The sequence below is a fragment of the Lepidochelys kempii genome, chromosome 1, assembly GCF_965140285.1.
Source record: "Lepidochelys kempii isolate rLepKem1 chromosome 1, rLepKem1.hap1, whole genome shotgun sequence".
Taxonomy (NCBI): domain Eukaryota; kingdom Metazoa; phylum Chordata; order Testudines; family Cheloniidae; genus Lepidochelys; species Lepidochelys kempii.
Window position 1 is genome coordinate 265480934 of NC_136380.1, and position 15583 is coordinate 265496516.

General features: G+C 45.6%; 1 protein-coding gene across 5 annotated transcripts; it reads left to right on the forward strand.

Moving 5' to 3' along the window:
- The first annotated feature begins 231 nt into the window (after nucleotides 1–231).
- On the forward strand, nucleotides 232–15133 carry LOC144930100 (uncharacterized). 5 transcript variants are annotated; one of them, XR_013635182.1, is made up of 6 exons: nucleotides 232–387; nucleotides 957–1113; nucleotides 6369–6554; nucleotides 7270–7647; nucleotides 8955–10622; nucleotides 14434–15133. XR_013635182.1 is itself a non-coding variant. In XM_078851102.1 (4 exons), the coding sequence occupies exons 2-4, from the start codon at nucleotides 1034–1036 to the stop codon at nucleotides 7508–7510; spliced, it is 507 nt and encodes a 168-aa protein (XP_078707228.1). In that variant the 5' UTR covers nucleotides 232–387; nucleotides 957–1033; the 3' UTR covers nucleotides 7511–8482. The 5 variants fall into 5 exon arrangements, 1 of the variants encoding a protein (XP_078707228.1); XR_013635183.1 differs by lacking the exon at nucleotides 8955–10622 and having other exon boundaries at nucleotides 14434–15130; XR_013635181.1 differs by lacking the exon at nucleotides 14434–15133 and having other exon boundaries at nucleotides 8955–11228.
- The last annotated feature ends 450 nt before the right edge of the window (nucleotides 15134–15583 follow it).

The following is a 15583-nucleotide window of genomic DNA, read 5'->3' on the forward strand; positions in this document are numbered from 1 at the left end:
CTGTCTCTTCCTATATGTATGTACAGCATCCAGTACAAGGGGGTCCTTGTCTCAGTTGGGGTCTAAGAGACTACTGTACTGCAAATAAATGGCAGATAGCTAGAGGCATGAATGGCTGGATGTATGAATTGGCGGGTAGCCGTACAGCTGAGTGAACAACTGGGTGGAGAGAGTCAAAGAATTTCTCTAGGGGCAGTTTTATCTTGGGACTGCAGAGCTCTTTCTGCTCCCAGCTGCTCGTGGGCACGGGCAATTGCAGAGGCGCAGCTGCTTGTGACGCAGGCCCGTATCCCACAGTACGTCTACCATGCTTCAAAGTCTGACACTTCGGTGGAGTTGTTTCCCTAGAACGTAACCAGAGAGGAGGGCAGAGGAAGGAAGTGAGAGGTAAGCAGACGCTGAGACCCCGTAAAACTCATTTCACAGAAGGGTGGCTCAGCCAACTCTCACCAAGGGCCCAGAAAAGCTGCATGCTCTTAACAACAATTCAGTGATCACAGCAGGCAGAGAGTTTGCAGCAGTAAAGAAGTGATGTAATAAAGAACTGGGGGGGTGGGAAGGGGCGGGGGAGAGAAAGAAAGAGAGAGAGACTGCAATAAGGAAAGTTTGAGGAAGCAGCCTTCCCCCTCTCTAGGGTGGTGGTTCAGTGACTGCAAAGGGTTGCCTCAACTGGAAAAGCCACCCAGTGGAAGGGTAGCAGGAGAGAAAGAGCTGTTGCCCCAGGGGCTAGAGCAGGATGGCAGTTGTGTGAGGCCACGGAGACCTGGCCCTGGAGAGAACAGAGAAAGGATGAATGAGAGCCAGCGTCCACGTGACAGCCGCTCTGTAGAAAGGGCTCTTGGTAGCCCTGTGAGAGGGCTGCTTAACTCCACCAAGGGATTATCCTCAATCTGTCCAAGCTACTGTTTTGCCAGCCTCAAACTCCTTACAGGCGTGTTCCATGTTTATCTCCCCAGCCATCCCAAAGCCCCTTGACAAAGGGTTCCGGGTAGCAGTCATAGCCTCTCTCATCAGCGGCGTGATCATTCTGACCATGTCTGTCTCCTTCGCTGCGTGCTGCTTGCGAGACAGGCTACTGAGAAACAGCGCACAGCAGCTGAACATCAGGGAGGAGTAAGTACCTTGGATTTTGGACAGGATCCTGTCATGTCATATAAATGCTAATTCCTAGTGCATGAGGTCTGATAAAAAGGCATGACAAGTGACAGGGGGGAGAGGGGGGAGACGACAAATGAGGCAGGTTGGTTTCAGACTGAAAAAGATTTGGGGCTTGTGGGAGATAATCAGCTGAACATGAACTCCTAGTGTGATGCTGAGGCCAAAGAGCTAATGCAATCCTGGGACGCATAAACAGGAGACTCTTGAGTAGCAGTAGAGAGGATATTTTACCTCAATGTTTGGCACAGGTATGACCCTTGCTGCAATCGTGTGTCTAGGTCAGAGCCCACAATTCAAGAAGGATGTTGATAAATTGGAGAGGGGTCAGAGAACAGCTGCAAGGATAATTAGAGGATTAGAAAACCCGCTTTATAGTGACTGAGTTCCTTAAGTCAGTCTATTTAGCTTAACAAAGAGAAGGTTAAGGGGTGACTTGATTATGGTCTATAAGTATCTACATGGGGAACAAATATTTAATAATGGGATCTTCCAACTAGCAGAGAGATGTATAACATGATCCAATGGCTGAAAGCTGAAGACAGATAAATTCAGACTAGAAAGAAGGTGTAAATTTTTAACAGTATAACACTGGAACAACTTACCAAGGGTTATGGTGGATTCTTCATCACTGACAGTTTTTAAATCCAGATTGGATGTTTGTCTAAAAGTTCTGCTCTAGGAATTATTTTGGGGGAGCTCCCTGGCCACGGGTGCTGGAATGGTGTGTGTGTGTGGGGCGGGGGGGGGGGGGTCATGGCCCCATCACTTTTAAAAGTGGGATGGCTATGTCCTTCTGCTTTTTACCACCTGTAAGAGCGAGCAATGGGGGGGAGGGATGGAGAGAAGCAAGCGGGGGCGGGGCCATGGGGGCGGGGGAAGAGGCAGCAGGGGAGCGGAGCCTCAGGGACAAGGGGAGGGACAGGGAAGGGCCACAGTTAAGCAGCAATGCCCGCCCCCGCCCCTTTTAGGACACTTCTGTCACTCCTGTCCGTGGCCTGTGTTACACAGGAGGTCAGAGTAGATAATCACAATGGTCCCTTCTGGCCTTGGAAACTAAGACTAAGAAGGATAGTGGTGGCAGCATCAGCCCTATTTTTAGTATACTCTTCATTGGCCCTTCAGGAGCAGACATCAGATAGTGTTCCTCCAAGTCACATCAATGCAACAGCAGCAGTGGCCACACAGTGCCTAGCTACAGGGTTCCTTGACTAGAGTTCCCTCTGCTGTCTGACTGGGCTCTGCATTTGGAAAAGCAGGAAAAATTCAGGACTTCAGACTGAATCTCTGAGTTGAGAGTATTCAGTAAAGTCTAGAATGTGGATTAACTTCTGTTATTCAAAACTGATCTTTACAAATGTATGGATTTTATTCACATATTGCGGGGGGGGGGGGCGAGATCAATGTACAGCACGTGGCGTGATTTAGCTTTATACTTGTGGCAAAAAAAAACACCTGTATTTTGGCCCTTCTCCATACATTGTGGAAGTCTCAGTTAAACACTGGACAGCTTTGCTGCTCCAGAATGATTAATCCAGCATTCCAAGCACCTTACTTCTCTACAGCAGGAAGCGTTCACCCCATAAGGTCCTGGGGCAAGTTGCCTTTGGAACTGACAAGGATTTTTAAAATAGCTACTTGTTACCGTAATGTGGTCTGTTCCAAAGGCAACTTGCCCCAGGACCTTATGGGCTGCGGCAGCTAATCCAGTTGTGCCAGTCTGTCGAAAGCTGAACTGCTCTCAGCTGAGATGCGGGAATTTTATCGGTTTGCAGATTCCCTCCCGAGAACATATACACATACTTAGGTCTGGTCTACATTTCAAAATTAGATCAACATAGCTACGTCACTCAGGGCTGTGAAAAATTTTACACCCTAAGTACCCTACTTAGGTCGACCTAACCCCCAGCATAGATGCAACCAGGTTGACAGCAAATCCCATCAACTGAGGGGTGGATTAGCTATATTAACAGAAAAACCCCTTCTGTCGATGTAGGAACCACCTACACTACACTGGAGTAGCTGCAGCTGTGCTGCGGTAGCATTTATGGTGTAGACATAGCCTCTGGAAGCTTTCCTTTAGACTGCCACAGTTTTGCTCTTCAGGTTTGCTGCTATTGGGGATGCTTAAATTAAAGCTTCTGAAAAGAGACATGCTCATTGAATTCCAATTTCATCCCTGTGAAACATCTTGGTAGGCATTAGCTCACCAGTTGTGGTTTGGATGATCCTTGGTCACCCTTTGCTTTTTTATTACAGCAACACACAGTAGTCTACCTTATCTTGTACACTGCAGATGTACTGGGTCATCTCACTAGAGAACAAGCCGCCACACCAGTCCTGTTATTGAGCCAATTGATAAGCTGGTAATGCCACCTGCTGGCCAAAGAGCTCCACCAACTTGAAATTCACAAATGTCATGCTCAAATAAATTGGTTAGTCTCTAAGGTGCCACAAGTACTCCTTTTCTTTTTACAAATGTTACAATGGTTCCATTTGCTCAACTGCAGTTAATGCAGAGTTCATATTTTCCACTGAAATAACATTGGAGTTGTAGATCTATATCATTTGGCTCTACCAAATGTTTTGCAAGCTAAGAGAGCTTTGGCTGAGTATAGACAAGGTGCAGTCAATGTACTGTATTAAAACTTAAACCTGTTTTGCAAAAAAAAAAAAATCATGCAGGAGAAGTCCCTCTACACCTGTATCACTAGTAAGAGTGAAGTAGTGCTAGAATTTTAACGAAGGACTCCTACAAGCATATCACCTTTAGCCCATGATAAAGCCTATGCCACAGACGTAGCATTGCACAGAGAGGAAAGCTACGGTACTGGAGGAATCTATTTGTTTTCCCACTTTAAAATGTTCTCTCCTAACCAAGGAAGGAAGTAACGTAACTGGGGTACTGAATATGCTAAATGCATTTGCTGGAAATATTTATATTTTCTTTGTGAAAAACAGATGGAGCTCAGTGATAGTACAGCACAGTGCTCAACTTCTGTAATCACAAGTGAGGATTGAGGTGAAGGGAAGCTAAGTATCCTTCTCCAGGAAGGATTTTTAAAATAGCGACTTGTTACCGTAACGTGGTCTGTTCCAAAGGCAAACAATTGCTCTTCCAAAATGGTTATGAACCCCAGCAATCAGTCAGGGCTGGGAAAGGGGTGATCCAAAATCAGGGAAGTCACCACAACACTCCATTATACAGCTTGATGGCAGGATTGTAACAAGAGACTCCCACAAACTTACTGCAGCATAGGCTGCAATCCCGGCAGACCTCAAACGCTAAACAGGGTCAAAACATTGTGGGCTAGGATGGGGGTTGGTGATTCAGTAGGTGACACTCTTCCCAGGCGGCAAGTCACTATTGCACTAGCGCCCAACACCAGGTCAGGGACACCAGGCTGCTAGAAGTACTCTCTTTCAAACGAGATACAACACTGAGGTCTTGAGCACCTGTGGTCATTAATCACATGGCAAAGTAGGAGATTAGATACACTGGCCCTCAGAAATTCCAGCCTGTGTAATCACATTCTTCCGACAGACATTCTCACTGCAGTTACAGTATTTAACACTTCCCCCTTTAAAACTGTAAGGTAGCTGTTTATGGTTAAACAGCTGCTGCATTCTACAAAGTGGTATATTGACTCTCATTCCCCAGTGGTTTCAAGTAGGCAGGGAAAGCCAGATGTTTGCTACATGAATCCCAGTTGATTTGCCTCAGATTGAGAGAGAAAAAGTGAAGCACCGATGCCAGAAAAATAGTCCAAGGCAAATGGAAACACAAATACTCTGTACACCTATGCAAAGGGCCTAAGAAATCCTTCCTTTCCTCTACAGCAACTGCCAAAGAGAGCTATACAGGGTGATGAATGGCTTCATCAAGCCAGAGGGACTAGTCCACAACAGAACGCACCATCCCTCATGGCAAGGAGCTTCTTTCCTGCTGAGACCACCACATGTATCCAGGAGGCCTCTTAGGACACCTGGAACCAGACACCAAGTGTATGCCCAATATCTGACAGACTCTTTGAACTAATTTGATCCATTCATACAACAGAAAGCCCTAGATATCCTGAAGTAGACAGGAGTCACCACCTTTGTGAATCAAATCCTTGCTCTGGCTGACTAGTGAAGTACAGCCAAAAGTAACTAGAACCCTTTCAAACAGGGTCAGCTCCTTGTTCCAAGAAATATTGAATGAGGATAAACTGAACCGGTGACAGGAAACACATTTTTGCATCATGCATAGTTAAACCGGCAGAACTCACTGCTGCAAGATAGACTAAGCACTTGGCTGTAATGCTGATTAAAAAAGGATTAGACATGAACACGCACAATGGGAACATCTACAGCTAGGTTAGTGAGGATATTTTTAAAGAGATATAAAACCGCATGCTTCAAGGTACAAGTCAATCACTGAGTAGTGGGGGTCAGGACACTTTTCCTAGAAGGCAGGTTATTCCATAATTGTGTAATGGGATTTTGTGTGTTTGTTTTTAACCTGGCTTTGAAACATCTGGTACTGCTCACTACCAGAGATCAGACACTGGAAAAAGTATCACAGTGATTCGTGTGGTTTAAGAGTCTAAATAGAATAAATTTGAGTTAAAGTATCTCCTTAATGACCTATATATAAATATAAAGCCAGAGGAAGCAAGAGGGGCACAGCGAGAGTTAACCCATTCATTTCTTGCACAGTCTCACTTTGCAGTGGAAGTCTGCATAGGGCTTGATGCTACACCCCCTTGCAGCCAGATTCCTGAGCTTGCAGACTGCCTGGAGGAAATGAGAGTAGCTGAAGGGAGTCCCCTTCTCCCAGTAATCACATACAATGTCTACACAGTGCTCCTTACCATACCAGGCCTGGGCCCAAAGGCCCAAAACATAGAGCTGGTTGAAATTTTGCAAATGAAAATGGAGTTTCCTGTCAAGAAATGTTGTAACAAAACCAACGTAATTTTCTGTGAATAGTCAACATTGGCAAAATGTCTCCTGTTTAGCAAAGTCAGCCTATATTCTCTGTGATCCAAGTTTTCCAGCATTTTGATGAAATGGCCCTGAAAAAATACAAAGTAACAGATTGCAGTTTGTTTTCTGCAGTTCTCAACCAGCCCTACTGAAAAATCTTCATAAACTTTGATTCTCACCAAAACGTGAGTGCATTACAACGTTTTGCTTTATGTCTCATTGTTTCTCTTTTCATTTTTTAGGCAACAGCAGGGCAGGACGTGCCGGGGTGCAAGGCAAGCTGATTCCACTAACAAGGAAATGGAGAAGCAACAAGGAGCTTTTGGGAAACTGAAGCACCATCACAGGCTTGATTACCGCATCTCCGCCCTCCGTAGTTCTGTATACCCTGGGGCACTTGCAGGGTGCAGTAACCAGGGATTCCAAAGGTACTTGTTGCCATTACCCCATAGAGAGACTGCTCACCCATGGAGGTTGGATCCAACAATGTTGGTAGTCAAAGACTGGCTTCTTCACTGGGGAAAGTGTTAATTCCAGATCACTTCTCCTTTGCAGCACACATGCCCCAAAGGCTTTTCAATCCACATCATGGACAGAGCTTTTTCTCCCCGTTTTTTGATCAGATTGGGATATAAGGCCTGCTATTATGCTATAATGCCCAGCTGCAACTGTCCCTGCTGTTCCAGTGCTGGGTTCTGCTAAAGCACCATAGTCCTGGTTTGTAGCAACCCTTGTTGCAAGACTGGGTCTCTTCTGTTTTGGAATTTAGTAATTTTCCTGATTTACCAGATGTGATTATTTTGCAGTGTAACTAGAACACTTACTAGGGACTAACCCAAAACTAATTTTCCTTTGGTCTTACACCTAAGCACTGGAAGGCACATTTGCAGTGGGGAACAGTTAATATGTTTACCCACTTCCTTACTCAATTCCTTCTCAGCAATGCAGCAATTTAAATGCACTTTTGCCTGCTGCCTTTTGGAAGGTTGCAACATGCTGCCATCAGGATAGAAATGATAATTCTCTGCTGTCCTTGGATATTTCTAATAGAATGGAGCAGGATTGGTTGGGTTAAAACAGAGGGAGATGTCTTATTAGCAGAGTGTCTTGTTCTCACTCTTGTCTCACTTTTGCCTTTAACAGGAGTCAGGAGAATTCACACCAGACGTCCATGCAAAGCTTATGCTCTGAAATCCACGTCTTCCCACAAGTGGTTCTGCGGCCGGGTGCAACACCATCTGCCTCCTCTTTGTACATTCATTTCCCCCAGAAGCCAGGAGATATCTCCCTGGCTATAATGCCTTGTCATGCCAACTCCCCCAGAGACATACCCACAGCCTACTACAGAGGATATGAAGAACATAAGCCCTTAAGCTTGTATTGATAGTGATCAGCTTACAATTTTAAGCCATTACCCAATTCCTTATTAACACCAATTCCTTGGAAGTCTCCCAAGCTCAGCAAGGAGAGGCATATGATAGAATCAGTGTGACTGGATTTTCAAGCGGTTATTGCAAACAGGTGAAAAAGAGTGACATTTCATGTTGAAAGTATATTTGACCCCACTCTTGTTTTCTTCTGCACCCAGGCTGTTTACATGCTTGTTTAAAATGTAAGGTCATGTGCTATAAGGATCCTGATGGTTTTAATGAGAAAGTGAACAGCTGAAGTCAACTGCTCCAGATTACAATACAGCCCGAGCACATATAGGCATTTCATTACACAACATTCTGACCATCTATTCTGTGGATAAGTTTACATGGCCATCTGTGATGGTTCTCAGGGTATGCAGGGCAGTGAGCCATCTTGTCACATATATAACTCCTTGGATAGTGTCTGTATGTACATTTCATGATATTAACAACCACCCTGATCCCGGCTTTCATTTAAGACCTCCCATGATATTCTTTAGTGAAACAGAATGCACATACCAGGATCAGGATATTTTGCAATGCCCTGGACAGTTGGTACTGAAGGATTCCTGGGTCACATCATCAATCTCCAAAAGAAAAGTGTCCAGAGAGGAGGGTTTTTGGAGGTGGAGATGTAACTGGAACTTCTTTGATCCTAGTTTAGGAGTGTAGTTTGGGACTAAGTGAAACAAAAGGGGGTTTTATTTTAATATTGATTCTTTACAGGGGGTGGAGGGTGAGAAAACCTGGATTTGTGCTGGAAATGGCCCACCTGTTGATCACTTTAGATAAGCTATTACCAGCAGGACAGTGGGGTGGGAGGAGGTATTGTTTCATGATTTCTGTGTGTATATAAAGTCTGCTGCAGTTTCCACGGTAAACATCTGATGAAGTGAGCTGTAGCTCACGAAAGCTCATGCTCAAATAAATTGGTTAGTCTCTAAGGTGCCACAAGTCCTCCTTTTCTTTTCACTTCTACTTAGAGAATCAAGGACCAACAGCATAAGAACGGCCATACTGAGTCAGACCAAAGGTCCATCCAACCCAGTATCCTGTCCTCTGACAGTGGCCAATGGCAGGTGCCCCAAAGGGAATGAACAGACAGGTTATCATCAAGTGATCCATACCCTGTCACCCAATCCCAGCTTCTGACACCATTCCTGCCCATCCTGACTAATAGCCATTGATGGACCTATCTTCCATGAATCTATCTAGTTCCCTTTTGAACCCTGGTATAGTATTGGCCTTCACAACCCCCTCTAGCAAGGAGTTCCAGAGGTTGGCATACAGTAACAAATGCTTAAAGGTGACGGCAAAGGGGAAAATGGGCGTGCACCCTTTTTGGTTTTTCATGAAGGATGAAGTGACCTGAAAGGTTTTTAATTCAGTCTCCCACTATTTTTCTTCCTGCATTAGAAATTCACTTCATGTCTACTCTACCAAACAATGGGGACTGCTGAAGAACGAGCAACATGAACATTTTGATTAAAGAAACCTTTACAGTTACATAGGCGTTAACCAAAACAAAGTTACAGACAAACAGTCTGGCTAAAGATTCCTTCCCCTCTTAACGGCTCAACTGGCATTCGGATTTTGTGACTGTAGAGTCAACATCTCATTTCTTCAATTAAGGCGAGAGCCGACAGTACATATATAGTGGCTCCTCCAGCAAAGCCAGACAAGACTAGAGCTGATATAGAAATATTAGCTATGTTTAAAAAACGCAGGGGGAAAAGAAAAGGAAGCTTAGGAAAGCCCACCTTTCAGGCCTTTCTTTCACACAACAAAGGAGCAGAAAAAGGGCCAGAGCACAATTTAAAAAAATCCTTTGCAGGTCACCATTTTGTTAAAAAAAAATATGTAGACCCCTCGAATGAAATTGTATCCACAGCTGTGCTGTAGGAGAAAATATAAGTCTTCCATCCTTATAAAAAGCATTACTGTTTGCTGGGAAAATGACTAGACAAGCTGAACTGGCACATGCTGCTCTCTCAACGCAGAACTCCCCCAGTGACCGAGAAACAATCACTGGGACTGCTTGTGTTATCAGTAATAAAAGCCATTGCCCAAGAGAAGAATCAAACTTCAAGAAAGGCACTCTACTCTCCAATAGCATGCCCGAAGCTTGTGAAACGGCTTCGTTCTTAGAGGACAGGGCAGCATTCCCTAATCACAGCTGCCAGTATGAAAGGATTCCTAGAAGGTGTAAATCTAGTGAGAGACAATGGCATTTTGAGCCAAAGGTATTAGAGGATGTTTGTGCCTAGATCCCACAGAGACCATGTTAAATAAAAGCACAACACACAGATTTGATGGGAATCAACAACTTCTGCTGTGAAAACTACACCATTCAATTCCTCAGTAACTTAGATGAGATTTAAGCCAGTCAAAAATACAAAAGGAGGGGGGAATTTTCACATGGATTTCATATTTTTATGGCCTTTTGGGGAGGGTCAAAGTTAAAAAAATGCAACATTTTTCTACCTGTTTTAAGAGAATACACTCCCCCATCCCAACCCGTACACACAATTGGATTTTTTAATTCAAGAGAGCCTTTGGGACATGCTCTGGAGCTAGCAGTGTCTCCAGTTCAAAGAGCTGGAGAGAAAAATGGAATTTCCACCCTGAATGAAATTCAGAGATCGATGTTTGTTTACACCCAGAATTGGGACAAGCAGTAAAAAAATTTCCAAACAAGTAGTAAAAATGTTCAGATTAGAAACTTGCAAATGAAACTTGCTGGAATTTCCCAAACAAAACGTTGACATTTTGAAATGAACACTTGCATTTCTAAGCATCAGTTTGAAACCACGTTTTGTTTTCAAACTGCCTTTTCAAAAACAAAACATTTGATTTTCCTGACAGAAAATGGAAGAATTTCACTGGAATTGACATTTTCCTGCAGGATTCTGGTTTCGGTGAAGCCACATTTTTGGACAGAAAGTTGTTGGTCAAGAATTTTTTTGACCAACTCTAGTTCTAAAAGCAGCACAACTCAGTGAAGGGGAACAAGTATATGAACTGCTTTGAGTCCTAGCACATTGTCCACAAAACCTGTAGAGAGAAGCGAAACACCTGCTTCAGGTGAGAGGAGACAAGTATGAGAAAGCATTTTGCCGCTTGGGGGTTATTTACCAAAAAAGAGAATGGAGGAAGACATGTTGGAGTTCAGGAATGTGGGATTAATCTTTATTAAACTCTAGGAGTAAACCTCACTCCATGCAGGATATCTTCCACCACCATCTCATCATACAGTGGGGTTAAATAGTGATTTGGGTTTAAGTTACACAATTTACAATTTTCCACCTGCCTGTGGTTTCTGCCAGGAATGTTTCAGTCCTAGTTTGTACCATGATGAGAAGCACCTTTAGAATAGCAGCCCAACATGAAAGAACTCCAATTACTTAATAGAAACTTTGAAACAATGACCGGTATTTCTAAACGGCTGTGCAGTTTTAATGTGCTCTTCACTAATATTTTTATGGTTCTTTGGCAAATGTTATATGAAGATCAGTCGCTCCTCAGAGAGGCAATATATTTCCCTAGCAATGATTTAAAAGGATAATATTTAGTGCGTGCATTGTCGTCTAGCCAAGCGGTGGCATCTTCAGTGGCGTGATGCAGTTCTGCTAGGCCGCCACGGAACCTAGTGAGCAGGCATTCATCGATAACGTGCGCCATCGTCTGTGTTGCACCGCAGCTGCACAAAGGCCCGTCACAAAGGCCCCAGCAACGCTGGTTGGCTGCACAGAGACCTTGCCTGGTCTGGAACCTGTTCAACAGGGACCACTGGAGACGGGGCAGGTCAAAACCAGGCAGGCAGATTGTGGGCGTCGGCGGCAAGGGACCGGTTGGGGATTATAACAGACATCCATTCCTCTCACCAGAGTGTTTCTGCCCTAACATCCTGGCGTGGCAGTTGAGACCATAATGGGCAACGCGATGGCAAACATGCGGCTAGTGGTTTAAAAAGGTCATTGTGCAGCGGCAGGTTTGAGTTAGCGCGTACTTTCTCCAGTAACTTGCCAGTGGCAATCTCTCGTCTGATATGAGGAGGAGCGCTACTGCTCAGAACTGGAAGCCATGGGAGTGAAGTTGGATGCAGGATGCCAGAGAGGATACACACGGCGGCATGTACCTGCATCTTTGTCATGCCACCCACCAGTACCTGACAGCAGTCAGGGAAGCTAATGATCCAACCAGCGAGCCGAATTCCACGAGCACCAGCTCAACAAATTCCGGCACTGTCATCACCGACAACCCCAGCGTGCAGCCCAGTGACTCCTATGTCATTGGTCTAGCTCTGCAGGTGTAACCACTCAACGTGGAAGGTTTGTCAGCTGCAGAGTATGATTTACTCAGAGTTTTTGCACGATAATATTAAAAATATATTACAATTCAAAAATAGTTAAAGAGCTGGGGCAGTTTCTCTGTGCCTTTGGCTTGCTCTTACGTTATCAACTGGATATGGCTATTTTCTGGGACAAGGAAGAACTTGCATTTCATTTCTTCTATTACCACTCTTCTGACCACACTCCCATGAGTTGGACTGGAAGAAGTGGCAGTAGTTTACTCCTCCTTGAGTCCAAGAGTAGGTATAGGTATCTGCTAAAGTTACCTGCAGTGAGTTAGCAAGTTGAGAATTGCTAGGCTTCAGTTAACAGCAGAGTGGAACTTCTCAGAGTTATTGTCTGTCTGCAGTGTCAGGAAGACAGCAACAATCAGCTTCCACATGCAAGTAGTTTTCTTTGCAGAGGGATAGAATTTAAAAACTTTCATTCCTGCAAACTAAAGTTCTACAGAAACAGATGGGCCAGAAGAAAAGTTCTACTCAGGCATATCTTCATCATGTGACCTCTGCTCCCCTTCTGCCATTGGACAGCCATCTCTTTGCACCCATCTCCTACTCCACACACACACACACACACACACACACACACACCCACCAACCCACCTTTCCTTGGGAGCTTACCCTCCCACCTGGTGCTCCCTGGACTTAGCTCTGGTCTACACTATGGGGTTAGGTCGAATTTAGCTGCGTTAGGTAGATTTTAAAATGGATGCGTCCACACAACCAACCCCGGTCCGTCGACTTAAAGGGCTCTTAAAATCAACTTCTGTACTCCTCCCCGGTGAGGGGAGTAGCGCTAAAATCGACCTAGTTGGGTCGAATTTGGGGTAGTGCAGACACAAATCGATAGAATTGGCCTCCGGGTGCTAACCCAGAGTGCTCCAATGTGACCACTCTGGACAGCGCTTTGAACTCCAATGCACTAGCCAGGTACACAGGAAAAGCCCTGGAAACTTTTGAATTTCATTTCTTGTTTGGTCAGCGTGGCAAGCTCAGCGGCACAGGTGACCATGCCGTCCCCCAAGAATTGCAAACGAGCTCCAGCATGGACCGAAAGGGAGACACTGAATCTGATTGTGGGGGAAGGATAGCTCAGTGGTTTGAGCATTGGCCTGCTAAACCCAGGACTGTAAGTTCAATCCTTGAGGGGGCCATTTAAGGATCTGGGGCAAAAATTGGAGATTGGTCCTGCTTTGAGCAGGGGGTTGGACTAGATGACCTCCTGAGGTCCCTTCCAACCCTGATATACTATGATTGCTATATGGGAAGAAGCATCTGTGCAGGCAGAACTCAGAGCAAAAAGAAGAAATGCCAATATATTTGCCAAAATCTCACAGGGCATGATGGAGAGAGGCTACAACAGGGACACACAGCAGTGCCTGGTGCAAGTTAAGGAGCTCTGGTAAGCCTACCAAAAGACAAAGAAGGCAAAAGGTCGCTCCGGGTCAGAGCCCCATACATACCGCTTCTATGATCAGCTGCATGCCATTCTGGGGGCGGGGACCCTACCACTACCCCACCACTGTCCATGGACACCTGCAAAGTGGGAGTCTCACGCAACAGGGAGGAGGATTTTGTGGAGGAGGAGGAGGAAAATGCGCAGCAGGCAAGCGGTGAATCTGTTCTCACCGACAGCCAGGACTTTTTCATCACCCTGGACCCAATACCCTCCGAAGGCGGGATCCCCGACCCTGAAGCCAGAGAAGGCAGCTCTGGTGAGCGAACATTTGTAACTACAGTACAGGGTTTAAAAGCAATAGTGTTTAATGTTTGATTTGCCCTGAAGAATTGGGATGCATTCGCGGCCAGTACTGCTATTGGAAAAGTTTGTTCACACGTCTGGGGATGGAGCAGGAATCCTCCAGGGATATCTCCATGAAGCTCTCCTGCCTTATTTCGTCCTGCATGGTAGGACGCTTTACCACGCCAAGCCAGTAGCAAGTAGTCTGGAATCATTGGAGCACAAAGCATGGCAGCGAATGGTCCTGGGTTTTGGTCGCATTCAAGCAACATTTGGTCTATATCTTTCTGTGTTAGCCTCAGGATAGTGATATCATTCATGGTCACCTGGTTGAAATAGGGGAATTTTTGTAAGGGAACAGTAAAAGGACCCCGTGCATGCTGGGCTGTTTGCACTTGGCTAAAAGGGATCATCCTGGACAATAGCCACGCAGCAGGGGGAGGGAGAGGTGTGTACTGCACATCCACCCGAAAACTGCAGCCCCTCCTTTTACATGTGAAACCCAACCCATTGTTTGCTATGGAAAGGATGGTGCTGCAGTTTGAAACCATTCCCACATGTTATGCAACCCCGTGTACCCTGTGCCTTACTATGGCTGCCTGGAAACCGAATTCTGTTGCCCCGCCTTGTGTGATGTGTCACCATACCAGCAGGTGCTCAATATAAAAGGCAAAATGCAACCTTGTACCTAAAGCACATGTGCTGTCTGCTGTGAATTGCTTGATTCATTGTGAAAGAGTATCCCTTTTATTCTTAGAAATGTATCAAATTTTACTCTCCCTTATCTTCTCCCCCCCACGCAGGTGCAAATGTTTCTACGCTCCCCCTATCATCTCCGTCCCCTGAGGTTATCACAGATTAGAAGGCGAAAAAAACCACACTCGCGATGACATGTTTTCCGAGCTCATGCAGTCCTCCCGCACTGATAGGGCACAGCTTAATGCATGGAGGCATTCAGTGTTAGAGGCCAGGAAAGCATTAAGTGAGCGCAAAGAGCGGAAGCAGGAGCGTGAAGAGCGGAGACTAATGGGGGAGCAAATGGACAAGATGAAGCATCTGGTGGAGCTGCAGGAAAGCCAACAGAAGCACAGACCTCCGCTGCATCCATTGTATAACTGCCTGACCTCCTCCCCAAGTTCCATATCCTCCTCACCCAGATGCCCAAGAATGTGGAGAGGGGTACGGGGCAGGGGGGAGGCTCCAGGCACCCAGCCACTGCACTCCAGAGGATGGCCCAAGCAACAGAAGGCTGTCATTCAAACAGTTTGATTTCTAGCATGGCTACAAAAAGCAATGTGGCCTTGTCCTTCCCTCCTCCCCGAGCTCACCCCACCCGGGCTACTTTGTCAGTTATCTCCCTTTTTAAAAAATTAATAAAGAAAGAATGCATGGTTTCAAAACAATAGTTACTTTATTTCGAAGGGGAGAGGGTGGTTGGCTTACAGGGAATTAAAATCAACAAAGGGGACGAGTTTGTATCAAGGACAAATACATACAACTGTCACACCGAAGCCTCGCCAGTCATGAAACTGGTTTTCAAAGCCTTTCTGATGCACAGCACACCTTGCTGTGCTATTCTAATCACCCTGGTGTCTGGCTGCTCAAAATCAGATGCCAGGCGATTTGCCTCAACCTCCCACCCCGCCATAAACGTCTCCTCCTTACTCTCACAGATATTACGGAGCACACAGCAAGCAGCAATAACAATGGGAATGTTGGTTGTGCTGAGGCCTGACCTAGTCAGCAAACAGTGCCAGTGAGCTTTTAAACGTCCAAATACACATTCTACCACCATTCTGCCCTTGCTCAGCCTGTAGTTGAGCAGCTCCTGACTACTGTCCAGGCTGCCTGTGTACGGCTTCATGAGCCAGGGCACTAAGGGGTAGGCTGGGTCCCCAAGGATAACTATAGGTATTTCAACATCCCCAACAGTTATTTTCTGGTCTGGGAATA

What these genes read in the sequence shown, in the direction of transcription:
- LOC144930100 (XM_078851102.1), top strand. Translation starts at nt 1,034, where the DNA reads ATGTCTGTCTCCTTCGCTGCGTGCTGCTTGCGAGACAGGCTACTGAGA. An exon ending in CAGCTGAACATCAGGGAGGA is followed by an intron (nt 1,114 to 6,368) that starts GTAAGTACCTTG and finishes TTCATTTTTTAG; the next exon opens with GCAACAGCAGGGCAGGACGT. An exon ending in AGTAACCAGGGATTCCAAAG is followed by an intron (nt 6,555 to 7,269) that starts GTACTTGTTGCC and finishes TGCCTTTAACAG; the next exon opens with GAGTCAGGAGAATTCACACC.